A 24,503-nucleotide genomic window follows, 5' to 3' on the forward strand; every position below is an offset into this window, starting at 1 on the left:
TTTTCTTGCAAACTTTCCTTATCTTCCAATTTTTTAGGATTCAAATATCATTCTTTCCTAACTCATTTCTTAATACTATTACTTCTCTAAACTATTATGTTCTCATAATTCTCTAATTTAATTCACTGTTTTATTTTTCTTATTTCCGATCATGGGCTATATTACTTTCTATCTCTATCTAGATTTACTGTTTAGTCAATCTCTTTCTTGAATTACCTTTTTTCATCACTTCCGAACTAATAATTGCAATCATAAACACAATCAATCAAATACACAATCACACATATTACAATTACACAAGTACATACAAACATGCAAACAGACAAACAGACAAACAATTTCAAGCAATACACAAACAAATGCAATACGATACATGCTTGTTCTATTGGTCGTGAACTTACTTGTCAGTTATATTGCCAGAACCCGACACATCCGGTAGCTAGCCCGAACATCATCTTTCTATCGTGCATCCCTAGTAGAAACATCCCAAGCTTATCACAAGCTGGTCTCAAAGAGAGAGTGATGTGTCACTTTCTCATTGGAGGCAGCGCTATCTGTGATATAGTTCCTGCCACACTCTTGGGATATAGTGCCCGCCATACTTCACGTCTAGAGAGAATGTGGGTGGACAAAACCACCATCTCCACATCACAGCACAATTACGAGCAAGCAGGACAAAACCACTATCTTTTCCTGGTGTAGGTGCCTCATCAACAATGCAAGTGTGACAAAACCCATGTCCTTGCCAATTCATTGATCATATCTCAATCATAATCATGATCAAACATAACGAAGATCATAATAAAAACCAAAATCGAAATCAGAATCATAATTCTTTATGTTCATATTCATCACAAGGATAATTATCCTTAAGCGATGAACGGGATAAAACCACCATCCTTACCAAGGGTTGGACGAAACCACCATCCCCACAAAATAACAACGCACTGAGCAAGCGGAACTATACCGCCATCCTTGCCAGACAATCAAGTAATATCACAATTCAAATCACTTATTGGCATCTTTTCTTCCTACAAATCATATTTTGACCATTTATTTTCAATAATAATATACTACATCCACATCATGCCAAAACTCACATTCCTTACTCATTTTCTCTTTATATTCATACTTGGGTTCACATACACTTCAAAGACTCAATTAAAGGTCATTCTATTATCAGATCACAAAACATATGGCTCACTTTTAAACTTTCTCAAATTGACCCACATAATACTTAGGTTCATCCTAAGACTCAAATTATACTTTAAGGCCATAGTAAATTTCTAAATTTAACCAAAGTTTTATTCTTTCAAATTAATACGAATATCAAAAATTTTATACCTCAAGAGTCGTAATACCTCAATTGACCCAAGGAAAATTCACCATTTTTGGCTACTCGTTTCTCATACATAGTCTATGTCCATATATGACAATTCACTCATTTAATCACAATCATTATCTACATTAATCAACCATTTATAACTGATCTTAACTTTGCACTTCAATTATCAACGTTGTAACCAGGGTTCTGAAAACCGGACCGGTCATTAAACCGCTCTAATCACTGATTCACTGGTTCATTGGTCCAACCGGTCCAACCAGTGGTTCAACCAAAAACACCATTTTAGAATAAAATAATAAACAAGTTATAAATAAACATCCTAAAATATCTTCCAAATTTAAAACACTACACAAAAAATTATCAACCAAATTCATATGATCTTATCAAAATATAAATTTAAAAGTTATATAGTAAAAATAAATATCTAAATATTAAAATTTGACTTTGAGGGTTAACAAGATCACTTAACACCTCAGATTCTAATTTAGAAATGTCAGGAGACAAAGGATTATCAATTTTAAAAGAATGTTGAGCTAGTTCAGTAAGAAAATGTTGATCATTCTGTGGTATTATGCTAACTGAACATGAACCTGAACCTTGCAGGATGACCTTTTCGGTTTAATCTTAGGTAGTGTTGCGTTCATCTGTTGTAAGAAAGCTCTCTTAGCAACAGATTCTTCTTGCTGAGCAAGCCATAAATGGGTTCTAGTATTGTTTCCAAGTTGAGGTATCAACATACCAAGTAGTCATTGAATAAGAAAGCATAGCATATCACCAACTACCTATACACTTTGACTCTCCTTCCACTACCATCATCATCGTTCATCAGTTTATTTATATATGCCATTGGCAGGAAGCTACCCTACTCATTCAGCAACAACCAACATTTGATTTGATTTCCACTTTTAGCATTCAGCAACAACCATTACAAAACAACCGCATAACAACAATAGTGCCATAACAAAACAGCACCATAACAACAACAGCTTAACAAGTCACTAATCAGAAATTTCAAATTCAAAACACTGATCAGTGATTGCAGAATCACAGCGCCAAAATAAAACAGCAGCATAAAAACAACAGTAGCACAACAAGGGGAAAAGAACAATGAAAGTCACAAAAGAAATTAGCAATCCTATTCTTGTTTCGTGCATTTAGTTACTCATAAACAAAACTCAACTCCACCTGAATTGTTAATTTAACCTTGGTCATATGGAATCATAAATAGGAATACATTACGATGCTCTTTCTTCTAAAATTCAAGCAAAAACAAAAAGGAATGGTTTTAGTAGTTTAGTACCGGTTTCATTATTCAAACAGTGTATATTGATTCAAAACTCATGTTATTCCGTTGCATTGTTCTCTAAGGAATCCAGTGAACTTTAGGGCTCCCAACCCCACAACCTCCACACCCACTTTTCGCATTGCTTTGCCATTTAAAACTGTTAAACAAACATTTTAGATGAACATGTTACTGTGATGAAGGTCACTATCGGAAAGAACTTGGAGAACTCCCCTGAGTGTGATGCACGAAGACTCGAGGAGACAAACTCCTGACTGCGATAGATGGCGACAAACATTGATCAGTGACCACAGAATCATAGTGCCATAACAAGTAACAAAAATCATAAATCAGTAGCATTACAAAAGACCCAAGAAATCAAAAATCACAAATTCAACCTCAAAACCCTAAAACAGAGTAACAGACTCAACAGAAATCAGAAAATCACTGTTTCACTAACCTTCCACTGACAACAGGAAGACGAAGGCACGACGGCGACACCACAATGCACCAGCTGGAGGCCTCAACCAGTGATTTCACCTGGGAATGAAAGATGTGCCGAACTAGAAGGGGGAGATGCCGTGGAGAAGGAGAAGAAGAAGGCCGCGGAGAAGACCGGTGAAACACCCTAATTAACCTAAGCCTTACCTCGCGTCATAAAGCAAAGGTTAATCAAAGGTTACGACAGTTCTAAGCTTATACATATTATGTATAGAAGGAATTAATAATATCTAGAAGCCCGATGAAGGATATAACTCAAAGACAAGTTTTGAAAAGCGCAAAACGTACTAGCGAAGCTACTAACTTAGGGCCCAAGGAATAGGAACGACATAATAAAATATCATAGTATAATAGTATAATATCATAAGATGCTAGCCACGGCTCATGGAGTTTAAGCCGACTAGCCATATATAGACAATACATGAACCTAGACAGTAAAAACAGCTTATACAAGTTTTGTTCTATCAGATACAAGCCTCAAGGAAAAACAAAATACAAAAGCGAGAGACATAATTCAAAATAAATCAAAAGATCAAAAAAGAGTATCCAGATCCTCCATTTCTATCACCAACCAGACAACTCACCATGGTAGGTTATGGCCTGCATCTAAAAACAACAACAGAAATATGGTATGAGAACCAGAGGTTCTCAGTATGGTAACAGTACCCAGTGATGTATGATATAAAACCCCGGGACGCCAAAGGCAATCCTAGACTCCATATCCATCACAAGAATTCAAGCTTAAAGTGTTCTAAACCAAATAAGCATAATAGGTAAAACCTTAACAAAACTTAAAACCATAGCACCATAAAAGTGTAATCTATCTTATGGGATTTCTAATCTAATCAAACACCGCTGTTCCACAGCCTTCACCAACCGATCCTTCATGCGATCCCATCGCCACCGCCTTACGAACCTCCTCAATCCCAGTAAAAGCACAAGTATATACAATACAAGTAAAACACAAGTAGAAGCATATATGACAATTAATACAAATAGCAATTAGACATATTATACAGATAGGAAAAACAATATCAAGTCGACAAAGCATACAAACAGGTAGAAAATGCATATGATGAATGCCTGCCCTACTGGTTATGATATCACATTGTCGGTTCAACTGCCAACCCGACACATCTCTATGGAGATGTTGCCCTTCAAATTCATGGTGTGGGAACCCCCGAGATATAGTGCTCGGATCACTATTCAGGGTTTTGTGCCTGTACACTCTGATGATCCAAAGGGATGCGAGTGGGATCTATTGACACTGACCTCACATCTAAGCGCACGTGGGATGAACCACTGCCCTTACGCCGCCACCACTACCTCGACAGGCGGGATCCAACCTTGGCCCCTGCCGGGCGCAGAGCGTCTCATAATCTCAATAAAAAAGTAGTGCAGTGGTTTTCAAAAACATTTTTAGTACTAGATGGATCCATCACTTCATTCAGAGTCCTCGACTCTTTTCAATCCACTAATCATTCACATTTCAGTTCCGAACACAAGAGTTCCTTAATCCTCATCTCATCCATCAACCATTCATCACATAATATTAAACCACCTTCAGTACGCCAGAAGCCTAGTCCTCCGTTTTCTAAATTCCCAAATAATAGCGTCTAAAACCCTTAAATCTTTTCCTATATTTGAGTATCAAAAAATATGCCCAAAATTCTTAAAAAGGTGTTATAAAAGCTTGCAACCTCGTCGGAAAGGTGAAATAGTTGAGGAAGCAAAATTTGAGAAACAGGGCGTGTGCGTCCGCATAGGGGTGTGCGTGGGCACGCCCAGGAAATTTTTAAAAGTGTGCGTACACACAGGGATGTGCGTACGCATAGGTGTCAAAACTCAAAAGGTCTGTTCACTCGCATAACCTGTGCCAGCGCCCCCCAACAGACTGGCCTCCCAACGTGTGCGTTCGCACAGGTTGCAATTTCCCATTGGTGTGTGCGCACACAAGCTGTGCCAGCGCTGCAAGCAGACTGCCTGCCTCTGTGTGTGCCGACGCACATGTCACAATTTTTGCAGAGTGTGCGTGCGCACAAGGCTGTGCGTGCGCACACACCAGAAAACATAAAAATTTTGTAATTTTGCAGAATTTCAGATTTTCAACACCATCTTTGAATGATCATAACTTCCTCTACAAAATTCTAAATTTCACAAACTTTATATCAATTAAAAGGGGTTTCAAAGATCTTTAATTCTAAACAAATTTCAACCAATTTTAAAAACCAAGGCAAATGTTATGATCAGACAAAGTTCACCAAAATTCGACTTTTACCCAAAATCACAATTTCCTCAATTTCTTTATAAACCACAACCAAAACCAAACTAAACCATTCCAAACACCAATTCTCATCAAAATTGACACTCTATGGAAAATTGCACCAAGCTTACCACATATTTCTCCACTTTTCCTCATCCTCAATCTTCACATTAATATATCACATATAATCAAACCTCATTAATATATTCCCAATCAATTAACATCAATATCACATTTATCAACATAATTCACTCCCCAACTTTTCACAAATCATTCATCCTCATCATACCACTATCAATTATCAATATCAAACTCAAAAATCATCATTTCATCATATATCATCATACAATAGCATCCAACAACTCATCAACCATTCAAATCCAATCCTATCCTATGGGTCACTAGCCTAAGTGTCCATGAATATTATATACTACATAGAGAAAATCAAAACCATACCTTAGCCAATTCCCATTATGAACCAAATGAGCTTTCAACCAAATTTCGACCACCAATGTAACTCCCACAAGCACCAACAAGCTCCAAACTCACAATAATCAAGCTATACACATATAAATCACCAGAAAATCAACCTAGGGTTCCATTTAAACATAATATCACAAGGGTTTAGTGGCTCTTACCTTTTTTACAGATTTGATAGCAAAAACCCAATGCTAAGCAAGGATTAGAGCAAACCTAAATATCCAAAATCACAAAAACTCATTTAACCCAAAGCCCTAAAAACCCGAAATTTAGAGGAGAGGAACTGGGAATATTTCGAAATTTTCTTACCAGTTTCTTACATGAGTTTTGTAGAGCTCTTCACAAAGAACGCGTAGCCGCTGACAGCACACAAATCGGAGCACCGTAGCTTAAGATATTAAATTGGAAAGATTGAAGTGAATAGTGCTCAAGGGTTTCTCTTCTTCCCCTTCTCTTCAGCTGAGTGTGTGTGTGTTTGAGTGTGTTATGAGTGTTTGGGTTCATTAATAAACCCTAATATATGTTGGACTTGGGCCCAACTTAGGCCTAGTTCAATCTGTTAGCGTTTTTAGTCTGTTTGGCCCAAGTTGGGCCAAACCTTTAAAATTAACATCCGGTTTTCCATCTCTAATATTTTTCTAAGGTTTTCGGCTGTATTCACTACTTCTCGCGCAACACCAAGAAGACTTAAACCAGTTCAACCGGTTCGACTGCTGGTTCGCGATTTTTTACAGTGTTTCACAGAAAACACATTTTTTAACTCGGAAGGACCTACTGAGTTCGAAAATCATATTTAAATCCCAAATTCTCATCTGAACTTTCCGGAATTTAATTTGGGCATTTAAATGATTTTATTTGTGAAAATTCCGGTTCTTACATCCTCCCCTCCTTAAAAAGATTTTCGCCCTCAAAAATCCGAACCACACGATAATATATATATATATATATATATATATATATATATATATATATATATATATATATACATATTCCGCACGAAGCATCCTACTTTCAGCATTACCAAACTCACAAGTTGCCAACGCATCTCGTTCTCCAATTCCCAAGTATGCTCTCCAACTCTTGCTCTTTTCCAAGCACCCTTAACCAATGAAACTCCCTTTCCTTGCAGCTTTTTCACACGGGTGTCGTTGATTCTTACTGGTGTCACTTAGAATGTCGAGTCCTCTCTCAACTCGACCGACTCAGACTCTAACACATGAGCCACATCCGACATGTACTTATGGAGTTGTGACACGTGGATTACGTCATGCAAGTTAGACAGAGGGGGTGGCAAAGCTACTAGATACGCCACCAGCCCGTATCGCTTTAGAATCTCGAATGGTCCTATACACCTCGGATTCAACTCCTTGGTCTTAATCGCTTTTCCAATCCCAGTTGTCGGTGTAACCCTCAGAAATACATGCTCTTAACATATCTTCCAATGTCTGAATAGTCAATTCCGACTGTCCATCCATTTATAGATGATATACAGTACTAGCTTTGTATCGAAAGCTCTTTGGAAAGCTCCCCAAAACCTTGATGTAAATCGGGGATCACGGTCTGATACTATGCTCGACGGCACCCATGCAACCTTACTATCTCATTCATATACAACCTCGCTAACTCCTCCATAGAACAGTTCACTCGGGTAGACAAAAATGAGCGGATTTGGTTACGCGAACCAAGATCACCCAAACCGCATCAAATCCTAAACAAGTCCGTGGTAACCCGGTCACAAAAATCCATCGCGATTCCTTCCCACTTTCACTGAGGAATCTCAAGAGGCTATATCATTCCTGACGGCTTCTGATGCTCTATCTTTGCCTTCTGACATGTCAGACACTTGGATACCACTGTAGCTACATCACCTTTCAACTTAGGCCACCAGAACATCTTCTTTAAGTCATACTACATCTTCGCACTTCTGGGATGAATAGGAAATTGATGAGCGGATAATTTATACGCTTTTTGGTATTGTTTTTGCATAGTTTTTAGTATGATTTAATTAGTTTTTAGTATATTTTTAATAGTTTTTAAGCAAAATTCACATTTCTGGACTTTACTATGAGTTTGTGTATTTTTCTATGATTTCAGGTATTTTCTGGCTGAAATTGAGGGACCTGAGCAAAATTCTGATTCAGAGGCTGACAAAGGACTGCTGATGTTGTTGGATTCTGACCTCCCTGCACTCGAAATGGAATTTTTGGAGCTACAGAAGTCCAAATGGCGCGCTCTCAATTGCGTTAAAAAGTAGACATCCAAGGCTTTCCAGTAATATATAATGGTTTATACTTTGCCCGAGTTTAGACGACGTAAACTGGCATTAAACGCCAGCTTTCTACCCTATTCTGGCGTTAAACGCCAGAAACAAGTTGCAAAGCAGAGTCAAATACCAGAAACAAGTTACAAACTGTCGTTTAACTCCAAGGATGATCTCTACACGTGAAAGCTTCAATGCTCAGCCCAAGCACACACCAAGTGGGCCCAGAAGTGGATTTCTGCATCATTTACTTAATTATGTAACCCTAGTAACTAGTTTAGTATAAATAGAACTTTTTACTATTGTACTAGGGGTCTTTTTCCCTATTTTTTGAATTCATATGTCATTTCGGGAGGCTGGCCATTTGGTCATGCCTAGACCTTGTTCTTATGTATTTTCAACGGTGGAGTTTCTACATACCATAGATTAAGGTGTGGAGCTCTGCTGTTCCTCGAGTATTAATGCAAAGTACTGCTGTTTTCTATTCAATTCATGCTTATTCGTATTCTAAGATATCCATTCGCACTCAAGAACATGATGAATGTGATGATTATGTGACACTCATCACCATTCTCACTTATGAATGCGTGATTGACAACCACTTCCGTTCTACATGAAAACAAGCTTGAATGTGTATCTCTTGGATTCCTAGTCCATGTATTTGATTGCCTCTCTTGACAACAGAGCCTTCAAGTCCTTGTGATCAGAGTCTTCGTGGTATAAGCTAGAATCAATTGGCAGCATTCTTGAGATCTAGAAAGTCTAAACCTTGTCTGTGGTATTCCGAGTAGGATTTGGGATGGGATGACTGTGACGAGCTTCAAACTCGCGACTGTAGGGCGTGGTGACAGACGCAAAAGGATAGTAAATCCTATTCCTAGACGATCGAGAACCGACAGATAATTAGCCCTACGTAACCCATAACTGGACCATTTTCACTGAGAGGATGGACGGTAGCCATTGACAACGGTGATCCCCCTACAAACAGCTTGCCATAGAAAGGAGTATGAAGGATTGGATGAAGGCAGTAAGAAAGCAGAGATTCAGAAGGAACAACGCATCTCCATACACTTATCTGAAATTCCCACCAATGATTTACATAAGTATCTCTATCTTTATTTTACGTTTTATTTATCTTTTAAATTATTAAAACTCCATAACCATTTGAATCCAGCTGACTGAGATTTACAAGGTGACCATAGCTTGCTTCAAGCCAACAATCTCCGTAGGATCGACCCTTACACACTAAGGTTTATTACTTGGACGACCTAGTGCACTTGCTGGTTAGTTGTGCGAAGTTGTAAAAAAGAGTGAATTATACAACTGTGCGTACCAAGTTGTTGGGGCCGTTGAGATCACAATTTCGTGCACCAAAAATCCACTGTAGTGAGCCGCCGACAACAAGTCTTGCCTCAAGCTCCCGTCATCCGGTATGCAAATTCTCCCCTTATATCTCAACAATCCTTCATCATCCTTAGTGAAATCCTCATGCCTCTTATCACCAACTAGTTGGAACAATTTCTAAAGCTTCCACTCATCTTGCTGAGCCCTCTGAATCTTCGTCTTAAACGTGCTTGAAATATGCAACTGGCTCAAACAAGTGCTTCCGGCAACCCCATAATGTCCAGCTTAAGATCCACAAACTTATCCACTAACTCCTCTTCCTTGATTCTCATCCAAGCAATTGTTAAATATCTCCGACTCAATGCGTCTATGATCACCTTCGCCTTTCCAAGGTGATAACTCATTTCAAAATTGTAGTTCTTAAGCAACTCCATCCCTCTTCTCTGACGCATATTAAGCTTCTTCTGATCAAAGATGTACTTGAGACTCTTATGATCAGAAAAAGATGCTAAATCTCACTCCGTACAAGTGGTGCCTCTAGATCTTCAATGCAAACACAATCGCCACTAATTCTAAGTCATAAGTTGGGTAGTCCATCTCATGCGGTCTCTGCTGACGCGATGCGTAAGTCACCACATTCCGGTGTTGCATCAACACACAACCTAAGCCCTTCAGGGAAGCATCACAGTATACTTCGAACGGTTCATGCGGCTCTGGCAAGACTAAAACAGGTGCTGAAGTTAACTTCCGTTTCAGAGTATGAAAAATTTCTTCACATTTTGACGTCCACACAAACGGCACTTCCTTTCTTGTCAACTTAGTCATCGGTAGTGCAATCCAGAAAAATCCTTCAATGAATCTCCGGTAATATCCGGCTAAACCCAAGAAGCTTCTGACTTCCGTCACCATTGTCGGTCTTTTCCATTCCATCACCATTTCCACTTTAGAAGGATCTACGGTTATTCCTCCTTTGCTCACCACGTGACCTAAGAACTTTACTCCTTCCTTCCAGAACTCACACGTCAACAATTTAGCGTACAACTTCCGCTGGTCACTCTGATCATCGTCATTAAGAATCCAAAAATTTTCCTTAAACCATATGCCGATTTTGTAATATTTGTCAAAACCTTTAAAACAATTTCAATCTAAACGAGTCCATTGTTAAAACCTTATCAAAAGAGTAAAAAACCGTTTATTTGTAAATCAAACATTTTAAAACATGGTTTTTTTTAAATTAAAATTTACAAGCCAAAATCATAAGTGAAAAAAATCTTAGGACTCACTTTTCCATTTTAAATCGTATCATTTGATCAAAAGTTTCGATCTTAGTTTCAAAACCAAATCATTCAAAAACAGTTCATTCTAGACAAGATCTTTGTTAAGTTTTCTGATAGGAGTAAAAATAGTTTACTTGGAAGTTGCCGACTTCAAATCATGATTTTCTTAAATTAAAACTTTTCAAATTGAATCCTTTTCGATAAGAGAAATTGGAAACCATTTTCACAATTGAATAAAATGAGAGAACTCACTGTTCGTTTAAACCATATCTCTTAAACCATGAGTTCCGACTAACTTTCAAAACCAAATCATTTAAGCCAAAGTTCCAAACCAGATTAGAAATCATTCTAAACCTTAAAACCGTAAAAATCATAGTTAAAAATTTGCAAAGGCGTCAGTCGGTACTTCCATTGCCACTAGAATTTTAAACCGCACCCATCATCCATACAGGAAATCGTCAAGACTTCTAGTCATACCTGTTAACCATTTCGGTATGTCCACTCTGATCGTTCATCATCCCAAGTCCAAAATCCTTGGCTACCGCCACTAGAATCCTTTTTCCCCATAGTTTACTCCTAACAAAACCCTAAGCTCTCATAACCTTAACGATGGTTTTACAAAAGATAGAACCAAACTATCCTTAGGTCCAGGCAATAGAATACTCAAGACATACGCTTACCTCTCATCGGAGGATCTGACCCCGTCACATTGATGATGTTTTCGTGGAAAAACAAATTTCCAACACACAAATCCAACCAGCAAGTGTACCGGGTCGCATCAAGTAGTAATAACTCACAAGAGTGAGGTCGATCCCACAGGGATTGATGGATCATGCAACTTTAGTGGGTGATTAGTTTAGTCAAGCTAACATTGAGTGAATTGTGTGAAGTGTAGCCAACAGAAAGTAAATGGCATAAATCTTAAAGATGCAGAAAGTAAATTGGCAAGTAACTTAAAGAGCAAGAAATATAAATTGCAAGAATCTTAAATGACAAGAAATGTAAATTGCATTAAATGTAAAGGGGAGTGGGTGCTGGAAATTAAAGGAAGCAATAGATCAAGCAACTGAAAATTTAAATTGCAGGAAGAATAAAAGGATTTTGGGAGCTGGGATTCAAGAAATCACATAAGAAATTGTAAATGGCAATCAAACAGAGAAGTAAAAGATGCAGTAACTTGCAACCGATCTCAAACAGAAAGCAGAATTGCTTGAAGAAGCAAACAGAAATTAAATTTAACTCAATTGGAAAATCAAAATGAAGATCTTAGGAAATCAAAGAGACTAGAAAACAAGTCTAGATCTCAATTCCTTCCTTGATCAAAGTAGAAAATAATCAGCAGAAGAGAAGTAAATCAAGCAGCAAGTGAAATGTAAATCCAATTCTCAATTATGCAGAAGAACAAAGCAGAGATGTTGCAAATGGAGAATGAAAAAAGAATTCCTTCCAATCTCCACCCAAGATTCAAAACAGAAATTAAAACTCAAAGAGAGAGCTATCTACTACTACTACTACTCCCTAATGGAGCAAGCCTTTTCTAATCCAGCCCTCTCTGAAATGAGAGTGATGCCTTTATATAGGCTTTTTACAAAATAAAAATAAAATGAAATTGAAATTAAAAACAAATTCACAAAAATGAAATTCCTAATCTAGCTTCTCTGTGTGCCTTTGAGTCATGTTGAGTGGGCTTTGCTTGCTTTGAATTTTAGGAGAAATGGGTTTGGTTGGCCTTGATTCAATTTGGAGAGAAATTGAATTTAATTGGAATTTTGGTTGGATTTTGGCCCATGAGTGTTTGCTCCCAGGAGGCTGCCCTGCTCTTGTGGAGAGCAGAGCAGGGAAGTTGTGTGAGGAAGCATGTTGCGTGCCAAGTGTGGGAGGGGCATCAGGGGATTGCCCTGCCCTTGTGGAGAGCGGGGCAGTGGCTTGTGGTATGTCTTGTGCTCGCACCAAGTTCCTTGACCGTGCCAAATTGTGCGTGCAACAAGTCCCTGGCCGTGTCATGATGCGCTTGTGTGCGCCAAGAAGTAGCGCCTAAGCCTTTACTTCCTTGAAGGTCTTGTATTCGAACCTTGGTGAAAGCATTTGGGGGAGCAATTTTCCTTGATTTTTCATGAAGAGAAGCACGACATTGCCCTGCTCTCCAAGAAGGCAGAGCAGAATAATGAGCGCTACTTTGCTTTGGAGTGAGGCTCCAGCTTCGAACCTTGGTGGAAGCATTTCGGTTTATTTTTGCTTATTTTTTGCCCTTAAAGATGCCTTTCACTCATACCTCAATTGTACACCAAATATGGATTGCCATATATCATTGGAAAGCTCTGAATGTCAGCTTTCCAACGCAACTAGAAGCACATCAATTGGACGTTTGTAGCTCAAGTTATAGCCCTTTGAAGTAGGCATGGTCATGCTGTGAACGCCCAGATTTTAACTTAGCAAAAATTTGCTTCCAACCTCACTTTGCATCACGATATTGCCCTTCTCTTGGCAAGGGCAGAGCAGTGTGCGCTGATTGCTTATTCTCCATTAATTTGGTCATGGGCCCCGCGTTTAAAAGTGTGGCCTAAGGCTCCAAAGTGTACCCCAACTTCAAAGTGTACCCCAAAGCTCTTTTTTTCTCCTTTTTGGCTTATTTTGTGCTTCTTTGCTTCTTTTTCTTTTTATTTCATACAAGATTTATAAAATTAAAATATCAAGAAAATATATCATTTAAGTACAAAAGCATTCAATATTTAAGCACAAATCATCAATTTCTTGTATGAAAAAACATAGAAAAATAGGTATATGATGACATGTCATCACAACACCAAACTTAAACCTTGCTTGTCCCCAAGCAAGAAAAGAATCATGCAATAAAGATTGACAATCCAAGGTAAGAAGAATAGCAACTCAATTTTCATGGTTAGCTAGTTTTCTATGCATGCTTCAATCACAAAAGAAATGTAAATGATTGATGCTTCTATCTAGCTCAATTTATGAAATCTTTTTCTTATAATTCTTCCTTGAAACAAGCTTTTGATTTGATTTTTTTTAGCTTCTCCTTTTGGGTGCTTTGCCCCATGAGTTGATAACAAAGCTACGACTTCTAATTGCTTTGTTTTCAAGTATTACCACTTGATACATAAGCACCACAAGCATTTAATTAGAGGACTTCGTTAAGCTCATTTTTCTTTTCTTTTCTTGACTCTCTAATCATTGATGCTTAGAGCCTTGAGCTTTGAGGGAGTGCTTTTGCACTTGAGCCTAGCCTTGACTTCTAAGTGTTTTGTTTTCAAGCATTTGGCTTGATACATAAACACCACAAGCACTTAACAAATAAATTGCCATTGGTACTCAGAGCCTTCAGCTTTCTCATTCTTTCCCTTTTTCTTTTCTTGCTTTAATTGTATTTGCATCTTCAAGGTTTTCATGATTTCAAAAGATTTCACAAAATGTACTAGATGAAAAACTTCAATTAAATAAAATCCAATGCAATTGAGCAACAATCAGTCATACTAGCTTTCCAATACTTGTATGCACATGCTAAGTTCTTCTTTAATTCCTTGTTTGTTTATGATCATGATGCTTTTTTGCTTTTGAATTCACAAAACTCAAGTTGGTAGTCATAATGTCATAGCAACATGTTACAAATTAAGATTCAAGCTATGCTTTATTCATACACACATGTAAACAGAAAAAATGAAGACAATCATGCAATTTAAGTACTGGAAACAAATGAGAAGAAAAAGGAACTCTACAACCTTGTAGTTCATCTTCATTATTGTTGTCCTTTTTCCTCTATTCTTCCTCTTTCCCTTGCCAAACTCAGAATGCTTGCTCATCCTCAAGCAACAATTAGAATAATGGCTATGGGGCTAAGATGGATCATGAATGTCTTATGCAATGAAATGTTAGCATTACATGTGTTGCAAGCAAGCAAAAATGAAAAATAACAATCAAGGCACAAGAGACAGCGACATTTTGATTGCAAGCATAAGAAGGTGTGCACAATACTTTGCATAAAGAATAAGTGGCACACCAAACTTAGTGTGACACTTTCACTTGGAATTGATGCAAGTATCTAATAGATATTGGAACCAAATTTTGTTGCATAGAAACACCAAACTTAGAATGCAATCATATGTCAATTTATTTGAATTAAAACTAAGCAGGTGAAACTGTTATTTGTTAAGTACAATCACCAAGCCAAGAATCTGTCATGAATAAAGCTCTCTTGGTAATGTATTAACAAACACAGTAAATAAGCAAACTAAAATGAAAGCATTTAAAAACAGAAAAATGACTAAAGAAAGTAGAATGACAAAGTGTCAAATTAAAAGAAAAAAATAACACTATAGAGGCATTATGATTATGCAGACAAGTAGTGTTGCTTGAATGAATTGCATAGAAAATAAGTGGCACACCAAACTTAGAATCTTGGTGTGTCACTTTCATTTTTGATTTGATGCAATCATCCAAAAAGATTGAAAACAATTTGTTGCAAGGAAACACCAAACTTAGAATGTAACCATATGCCAATTTATTGAATTTAAACAAAGCATAGAAAGAAAACAAAGCAGAAAAGAAATGTTACCTACGGTTAGGTTACCTCCCAACAAGTGCGCTTTTAGTGTCATTAGCTTGACATGTTGTTCTTCACTTTCTTCCTCTTCTTCCAGTTTGTTAAGAGGAATGACCTTAAGGGGGGAGAAGATTCAGCTACTGTCCCTTGTCTTGGCCTTTCCTCAGCAAGCTTTCTTTTGCAAATGGCTTGATTGATCTTGCTTGCTGGATTAGGGACAGAATTGGTGTTCTTGCTAGTTGCCTTCACTTCTTTGGATCCAAGACTTGGTTGCTGTGTGATTATTGGAGTTTCGTATTCATCCAGAGCTTTTTGAATTGGTGGTTCCATGAGCTTTTCTTCTATGTTCTTCTCTGCTTCACTTGAGTGTAAATTTTCTGGAATGACTTCCTCACTTTCTTGCTCCTCCACTCCTTTCTTTGCACCCAACATTTGACTTAATAGTTCTTTTATGGAGGAGGTTTGTTGTTCTTCCCAAGATTTCTTCATCTCCTCTTCATATTTTTCGATCACAGATTCAAGGGAAGTTTGTGAGGGTTGTGAATGTTCATGTTCCTTTGTCACCTCAAGTAGCGTTTGTGAATGTAAAATCCTTGGATCATGTCCCTCATCCTTCATTGCAATTTCACTTGACATAGGGACCTTTTGTTTTTGTTTTTCCATTTTCTCCTTCCATGCATTCGACAATTGGCTTAACTTCACTTCCATATTTTTGAGGGAGTTCTCTTGTTCTTTCTTGTACTTCTCTTTCTCCTCTGCAAATCTTTTGATCATGGACTCAAGCTTTGAGATTCTTTGGCTATTGGAAGTTTGTGTGAGTGGTGAGTTTTGAAAGGGGCTTTTTGTTGAAGCATGGTCAAGTGATGATATCTTTGGATGAATATCATATGGAGCATTAGAATTTCTTTCCCAGACACCATTGGAATTATGACTTGCATCATTTTGTGGTGGAGGGAAATATCCCATATGGTTTTCTTGCTCATCTTGTGTCTGTGAAGCAAATCTCCATGGATTGGAGTGCTTAGAATTTGTATTTTCTTGGTGATATTCCCAACCACCATTAGAGATTGGTGATGGTGGGTGATATCCCATAAAATTTTGTTTGACCATAAGATGAGTTGAACTCCATTTGTATTTTGTAAACATCAATGAAATTTGAAATTCATGTCACAGAGAAAGAATTTCTTAGTGAGGCAATAGCTCAAACACCTTGCTATAAATTTAAAACAGAGAACAAAAACAAAAAAATGCTTGAGCTAGACTTCTTACCCACTTAATCATTGTTGATCTAAATCAATCCCCGGCAACAGGGCCAAAAACTTGATGGTGTTTTCCTGGAAAAATGAATTTCCAACACAAATCCAACCGGCAAGTGTACCGGGTCGCATCAAGTAGTAATAACTCACAAGAGTGAGGTCAATCCCACAGGGATTGATGGATCAAGCAACTTTAGTGGGTGATTAGTTTAGTCAAGCTAACATTGAGTGAATTGTGTGAAGTGTAGCCAACAGAAAGTAAATGGCAGAAATCTTAAAGATGCAGAAAGTAAATTGGCAAGTAACTTAAAGAGCAAGAAATACAATTTGCAAGAATCTTAAATGACAAGAAATGTAAATTGCATTAAATGTAAAGGGGAGTGGGTGCTGGAAATTAAAGGAAGCAATAGATCAAGCAACTGAAAATTTAAATTGCAGGAAAAATAAAAGGATTTTGGGAGCTGGGATTCAAGAAATCACATAAGAAATTGTAAATGGAAATCAAACAGAGAAGTAAAAGATGCAGTAACTTGCAACCGATCTCAAATAGAAAGCAGAATTGCTTGAAGAAGCAAACAGAAATTAAATTTAACTCAATTGGAAAATCAAAATGAAGATCTCAGGAAATCAAAGAGACTAGAAAACAAGTCTAGATCTCAATTCCTTCCTTGATCAAAGTAAAAAATAATCAGCAGAAGAAAAGTAAATCAAGCAGCAAGTGAAATGTAAATCCAATTCTCAATTATGCAAAAGAACAAAGCAGAGATGTTGCAGATGGAGAATAAAAACAGAATTCCTTCCAATCTCCACCCAAGATTCAAAACAGAAATGAAAACTCAAAGAGAGAGCTATCTACTACTACTACTCCCTAATGGAGCAAGCCTTTTCTAATCCAGCCCTCTCTGAAATGAGAGTGATGCCTTTATATAGGCTTTTTACAAAATAAAAATAAAATGAAATTGAAATTAAAAACAAATTCACAAAAATGAAATTCCTAATCTAGCTTCTCTGTGTGCCTTTGAGTCATGTTGAGTGGGCTTTGCTTGCTTTGAATTTTAGGAGAAATGGGTTTGGTTGGCCTTGATTCAATTTGGAGAGGAATTGAATTTAATTGGAATTTTGGTTGGATTTTGGCCCATGAGTGTTTGCTCCCAGGAGGCTGCCCTGCTCTTGTGGAGGGCAGAGCAGGAAAGTTGTGTGAGGAAGCATGTTGCGTGCCAAGTGTGGGAGGGGCATCAGGGGATTGCCCTGCCCTTGTGGAGAGCGGGGCAGTGGCTTGTGGTATGTCTTGTGCTCGCACCAAGTTCCTTGACCGTGCCAAATTGTGCATGCAACAAGTCCCTGGCCGTGTCATGATGCACTTGTGTGCGCCAAGAAGTAGCGCCTAAGCCTTTACTTCCTTGAAGGTCTTGTATTCGAACGTTGGTGAAAGCATTTGGGGGAGCAATTTTCCTTGATTTTTCATGAAGAGAAGCACGACATTGCCCTGCTCTCCAAGAGGGCAGAGCAAAATAATGAGCGCTACTTTGCTTTGGAGTGAGGCTCCAGCTTCGAACCTTGGTGGAAGCATTTCGGTTTATTTTCGCTTATTTTTTGCCCTTAAAGATGCCTTTCACTCATACCTCAATTGTACGCCAAATATGGATTGCCATATATCGTTGGAAAGCTCTGAATGTCAGCTTTCCAACGCAACTAGAAGCACATCAATTGGACGTCTGTAGCTCAAGTTATAGCCCTTTGAAGTAGGCATGGTCATGCTGTGAACGCCCAGATTTTAACTTAGCAAAAATTTGCTTCCAACCTCACTTTGCATCACGATATTGCCCTGCTCTTGGCAAGGGCAGAGCAGTGTGCGCTGATTGCTTATTCTCCATTAATTTGGTCATGGGCCACACTTTTAAAAGTGTGGCCTAAGGCTCCAAAGTGTACCCCAAGGCTCTTTTTTTCTCCTTTTTGGCTTATTTTGTGCTTCTTTGCTTCTTTTTCTTTTTATTTCCTACAAGATTTATAAAATTAAAACATCAAGAAAATATATCATTTAAGTACAAAAGCATTCAATATTTAAGCACAAATCATCAATTTCTTGTATGAAAAAGCATAGAAAAATAGGTATATGATGACATGTCATCACACATCACGTGCGTCCAAAGTACACACACGACCTGATATATGCCCAGATTTCCCATAATTATAGCATCGACCATTTCTTTTCGCCTGATAAAACTGGGCTTTGTTGCCCCTTCTGAAATTCCCTTGACCTTGCAGATGCTGGAGAGTATGTCCATCTTTCTTGAAGTTCTATTCCCTTGGTCCGAGATAATCATTGAGTTCCCTACTAGTATTACCTCCATGGGTGTTCCTTGACGAGGCTACCGTCTCTACATATTCTTCAACAACCCTCGCATTGTCCACCCATTTAGAGAATATCCTCATCTCCAATGGGGCCACAACACGTCTGATATCTTCTCTCAGACCTACTTCATACTTGACGCATTTCCATCCCTCATAAGACTCAAGAGTACCCTGACTTATCCTCAAGAACCTACAGAGTTCCTCTAACTTGTTGGAGTATTCTGCTATAGTCATGGATCTTTGCCTTAGTTGTAAGAACTCCAACTCTCTGGCCTCCTTTATTGACTCAAGAAAGTACTTCTGGTAGAAAGCTGCCTCGAATAAAGTGTGCGTGCGCACACACCCGAAAACATAAAAATTTTGTAACCTTGCAGAATTTCAAATTTTCAACACCATTTTTGAATGATCATAACTTCCTCTACAAAATTTCAAATTTCACAAACTTTATATCGATTTAAAGGGTTTTCAAAGATCTTTAGTTTTAAACAAATTTCAACCAGTTTTGAAAACCGAGGCAAAAGTTATAATCAGACAAAGTTCACCAAAATTCAACTTTTACCCAAAATCACAATTTCCTCAATTTCTTTATAAACCACAACCAAAACCAAACTAAACCATTCCAAACACCAATTCTCATCAAAATTAACACTCTATGGCATATTGCACCAAGCTTATCACATATTTCTCCACCTTTCCTCATCCTCAATCTCCACATTAATATATTACATATAATCAAACCTCATTAATATATTCCCAATCAATTAACATCAATATCACATTTATCAACATAATTCACTCTCTAACTTTTCACAAATCATTCATCCTCATCATACCACTATCAATTATCAATATCAAACTCAAAAATCATTATTTCATCATACATCATCATACAATAGCATCCAATAATTCATCAACCCTTCAAATCCAATCCTATCCTATAGGTCACTAGCCTAAGTGTCCATGAATATTATATACTACATAGAAGAAATCGAAACCATACCTTGGCCGATTCCCTTTATGAACCAAATGAGTTTTCAACCAAATTCCAACCACCAATGTAACTCCCAGAAGCACCAACAAGCTCCAAACTCACAATAATCAAGCTATACACATATAAATCACCACAAATCAACCTAGGGTTTCATTTAAACATAATATCACAAGGGTTTAGTGGCTCTTACCTTTTCCAACAGATTTGATAGCAAAAACCCAATGCTAAGCAAGGATTAGAGCAAACCTTTATCCAAAATCACAAAAACTCATTTAACCCAAAGCCCTAAAAACCCGAAGTTTAGAGGAGAGGAACTGTGAAGATTTCGAACTTTTTTTACCCATTTTTACATGGGTTTTGTAGAGCTCTTCACAAAGAACGCGTAGTCACTGATGGCACGTAAATCGGAGCACCGTATCTCAAGATATTAGCTTGGAAAGATTGAAGTGAATAATGCTCAACGATTTCTCTTCTTCCCCTTCTCTTCAGATGAGTGTGTGTGTGTTTGAGTGTGTTATGAGTGTTTGGGTTCATTAATGAACCCTTATATATGTTGAACTTGGACCCAACTTGGGCCCGGTTCAACTCGTTAGCGTTTTTAGCCCGTTTGGCCCAACTTCGGGCCAAACCTTTAAAATTAACGCCCGGTTTTCCATCTTTAATATTTTTCTAAGGTTTTCGGCTGTTTTCACTGCTTCTCGTATAGCACCCAGCAAACTTGAACCAGTTCAACCGGTTTGACTACTAGTTCGTGGATTTTCATGATTTTTTGTAGAAAACACATTTTCTAACTCGGAAGGACCTACTGAGTCCGAAAATCACATTTAAATCCCCAAATTCTCATCCTAACTTTCCGAATTTAATTTGGGCATTTAAATAAATTTATTCGTGAAAATTTCAGTTCTTACAACTGGTAAGCGGCGATTCAATGGCGAGCTGCTCCAAGCCACAAACAGAGAAGCCAACAAAGATGGGGACGACGTGCCGAGCTACCTGGGTTCCGGACAGAGATAGGGGGAAGAAGAAGAAGCGGAGGCGCTGAGGACCTGGGGATGGCAGCGCAATGAACGGCTAGGGTTTTCCTTTGCTTCAGATAGGCCAGGGCTTGCAGAAATGATTAGGGGAAGAAAGGTGGGTTGTTCGCGAATGGTTCTGGGTTTTATTTTTTTTACAAATAAATAAAACGGCGTCATTTTCTATGAACCCGCCGGTTACCAGTCTGGTCCAATCGACCGATTTTTGACCGATTCAGCAGTTTACAAGCAGTTCTTTTCCCAGTGGTTATAAGCACCGAACCAGACCGCTATTATTGCCGATTCCTGGTTGAACCGATTCAACCGGCCGGTCCGATCCAATTTTTAGAACCATGGTTGTAACACCCTACCATTCATTGTCTTATACTTAAGTCATAATTCAATTATGGTTTGGTGCTACGACTCAAGTTGTATATAAATACTTATGTATAGAAAGGAATATTATACCTGTGAAAAGATTTAAAACTTCAAAGCAAGATAATTTTCCAATCATTCACACTCGATGGTAAACATAAGCGCGTCAGAAAACGTAGATGATCAAAAGCTCGAAGGAAGGATAAGGGTATATATATATATATATATATATATATATATATATATATATAAGTATCTACTTGTCTCAGCCCACCATGATTAGGCCGGCTAGAGTTACAACAGTAAAATAGTTGGATAAACATAACCTATCTCTCCAAAATACATTATAAGCCTCCAAAGGCAAATCTTCAAAACAAGTGTATAATATAAGAGTTTCCAAAAGAAGAGAGTCTAAAATTAAAGCAGAATAAAAGGTTTTCTTTGTTGTCCTTCCAGATAAACCTCCTAGCTCACTGAAAAGCGTCGAGACCTGCATTTGTAAAGTAATAATTCTCAAAACGGGTGAGAACTCATCCCTTACAAGGTTCTCAGCAGGACAGTAATTCCAAATAGAAACTAGGTAAAATCACATGAACCTGCTAGGCAATCCTAATCTCCATTCATACAAAGTTCAAGCCTATGGTTCTTACTACTCCAATCAAAGTAGATAAACTAAATCTCAACTATATTAGTGATCTTTAAATCTAAGTTCTTCCTGATACAAGCCATCATCTCACTTAATATCGTAATTTCTCAATTTTCAATAATTCAATATCAAAGCTTAGTTTCAATGTTATCAATTTATTCTTAGTTTTTTCACAAACCTTAATCACCGCATATCATCAAGAACAACCTTCAACATCACCACCACCAGCAAGCCATCATCTCACTTAATATCGTAATTTCTCAATTTTCAATAATTCAATATCAAAGCTTAGTTTCAATGTTATCAATTTATTCTCAGTTTTTTCACAAACCTTAATCACCACATATCATCAAGAACAATCCTCAACATCACCACCACCAGCATAAGGGATCTCTCAGTTGTGCAAACACATATAAGATAATACAAAAAATACATAAATAGAGATAACATGTAAAGCAATTAGTTCAATTAACATATAGATACATTTATTTAATAAGGCAAGCTAAATACAAGATACACACCCAAACAATATACCCAAATGCAAATGATGTATGTCTGTTCTACTGGCAATGAGCTCACGTGTCGGTTAATTTGTTAGAACCCGACACATCCGGTAGCTAACCAGGATATTGTCTCTCTATTGCGCATTTCCAGGAGGTCTATAATTGGGAAAGTGTGCCCTACCACATTCTCCTGGAAACAAACACCAAGGGGATCTTATCGGGGGATTAGTGCCCTACCACATTACAGATAGAGAGTGAATGTGTGGAAAAACATCGGGGAAATTAGTACCCTACCACTTTCAAATATCACAGAAATTAGTGCCCTACCACCTTCCCCACATCCTTCAAAACACAATTAACGAGAATGCGGGAAAATAAATCAGTGGATAAATGCCCTACCACCTTTCCCATATCCCTCAAAACACGAGAGAGGGAATCCTTCATCCTCAACTTGCCTCTCCGTGAGCGGGATGAAACCACCGTCTTCACCTCCAACCAACAAGCTCAAATACCAACCAGGAGTAAGCAAGACAATACCACAATCCTTGCATCCACTCGGGAAGCTCAAATACCAACAGGGAGCAAGCAAGACAAAATCACAATCCCTGTATCTACTCTAGAAGCTCAAATATCGATCAAACTCATTCTCATAATCTAATCATATCAACTCATTCTCATCATATAATCATATCAACTCATTCTCATTACTCAATCATATCAACTCAGCCTCATTATTCAATCATAGTAACTCATTCTATTCATTCACTCGTATCAACTCAATCTCACCATTCAAACATAACATCTCATTCTCATTATCCTCTCGAATAAACTCAATCTCGTCATTCAATCATATCATCTCATTCTCATTTTCCTCTCGAATCAACTTAATCTCGTCATTCAATCATATCATCTCATTCTCATTACCCTCTGTACTCATTATAGGATTTACAAAAGTTTGAAACGTTAAAAAATAGTTTAGAGGCATAAGATTCGTCCCAAATCATAGAAAATAGTTATCGGATCTCAAATAGGGATTACGGAAGGAAAAAAGTAGAATGGAATAGGTAAAACAGCTAAAAATAATATTTTCAGCAAAACAGGACATTCATATGTACGCAAGCCTCATGCTTACGCGCGAGTTTCTTTTGTGCGTGCGCATGGTACGTGCACGAAAAATATTCAGTTATGGAATGCGGGTTGTGCATACTCATGCCTCGTGCGCACGCGCAACACCGTTTTTGTGCGTGCTCATGAAACTTGCCCAAAATTATTGCACTTCCGTTTCACCCATCCTGCGTATGCATGGTATGCATGCCTCGTGCGCATGCGCAACACCGTTTTTGTGCATGCGCAAGAAACTTGAACGAAATTATTGCACTTCCGTTTCACCCATCCTGCATATGCATGGGCCATGCATACGCATGACCTCAATTTTCTGCAACTTTTGCATAATTTAGTTTTGAAACTAGATTTTCAAACGTTCGTAATTTTTTTGTTAAAAATTATTTTCTGCCTGTTTTTCGAATGTCATAAAATAGACAAATCCAATTTTTATTTAAAAAAATTCCACAGAATTTAGAGGTCCAAGGTCCAAGCTATGGCCCGTCGAATTTCGTCAAAAATCTATTTTTACCCAAAAATTTCTGCATAACCATTTTTACCAATTCCAATTCCAATTCAGTTCAAAACCATTCGAATACCACTTCTAAGCTCCCTCAATATACATTTATCAATTCTCTACCCTTTCTAATCATTTAACACATGTTCAATCAATTTCTCAAGACAACCTCAACATACACACTCATACAAACAAAATTCACAACAATCATCATCAAATATCACATTCTCATACAACTTATCACACCACTTACCTTAATTACCACATAAGGGATTTTCTCACCCTATCACGGCATCTGACCCAATTTTTACAAATCGCAATATTCATACATCTAATTCTCAATTAAAACTTCAACAAGCATATTCGTTTTAATGCAACATAGCACCAAAATATGTCACAATATTCATTTGCAACAATATCACATAGCACTTCTCAATTC

At 37.8% G+C, this 24,503-nt stretch overlaps 1 protein-coding gene across 1 annotated transcript; it reads right to left on the reverse strand.

Moving 5' to 3' along the window:
- Window positions 1–10,012: 10,012 nt before the first annotated feature.
- LOC112701422 (uncharacterized mitochondrial protein AtMg00860-like) lies at window positions 10,013–11,319 on the reverse strand. Its single transcript, XM_025752181.1, has 2 exons — window positions 11,238–11,319; window positions 10,013–10,602 (listed from the first exon to the last, which is right to left on the reverse strand). The coding sequence occupies exons 1-2, from the start codon at window positions 11,317–11,319 to the stop codon at window positions 10,013–10,015; spliced, it is 672 nt and encodes a 223-aa protein (XP_025607966.1).
- Window positions 11,320–24,503: the final 13,184 nt, after the last annotated feature.

The sequence above is a fragment of the Arachis hypogaea genome, chromosome 7, assembly GCF_003086295.3.
Source record: "Arachis hypogaea cultivar Tifrunner chromosome 7, arahy.Tifrunner.gnm2.J5K5, whole genome shotgun sequence".
NCBI lineage: Eukaryota > Viridiplantae > Streptophyta > Magnoliopsida > Fabales > Fabaceae > Arachis > Arachis hypogaea.

Coding starts and splice junctions, on each gene's coding strand:
- LOC112701422 (XM_025752181.1), bottom strand. CDS start 11,319: ATGGGGAAAAAGGATTCTAGTGGCGGTAGCCAAGGATTTTGGACTTGG. Junction 10,603..11,237: donor AGAGTGGACATACCGAAATG/GTTAACAGGTAT, acceptor ATTGTTTTAAAG/GTTTTGACAAATATTACAAA.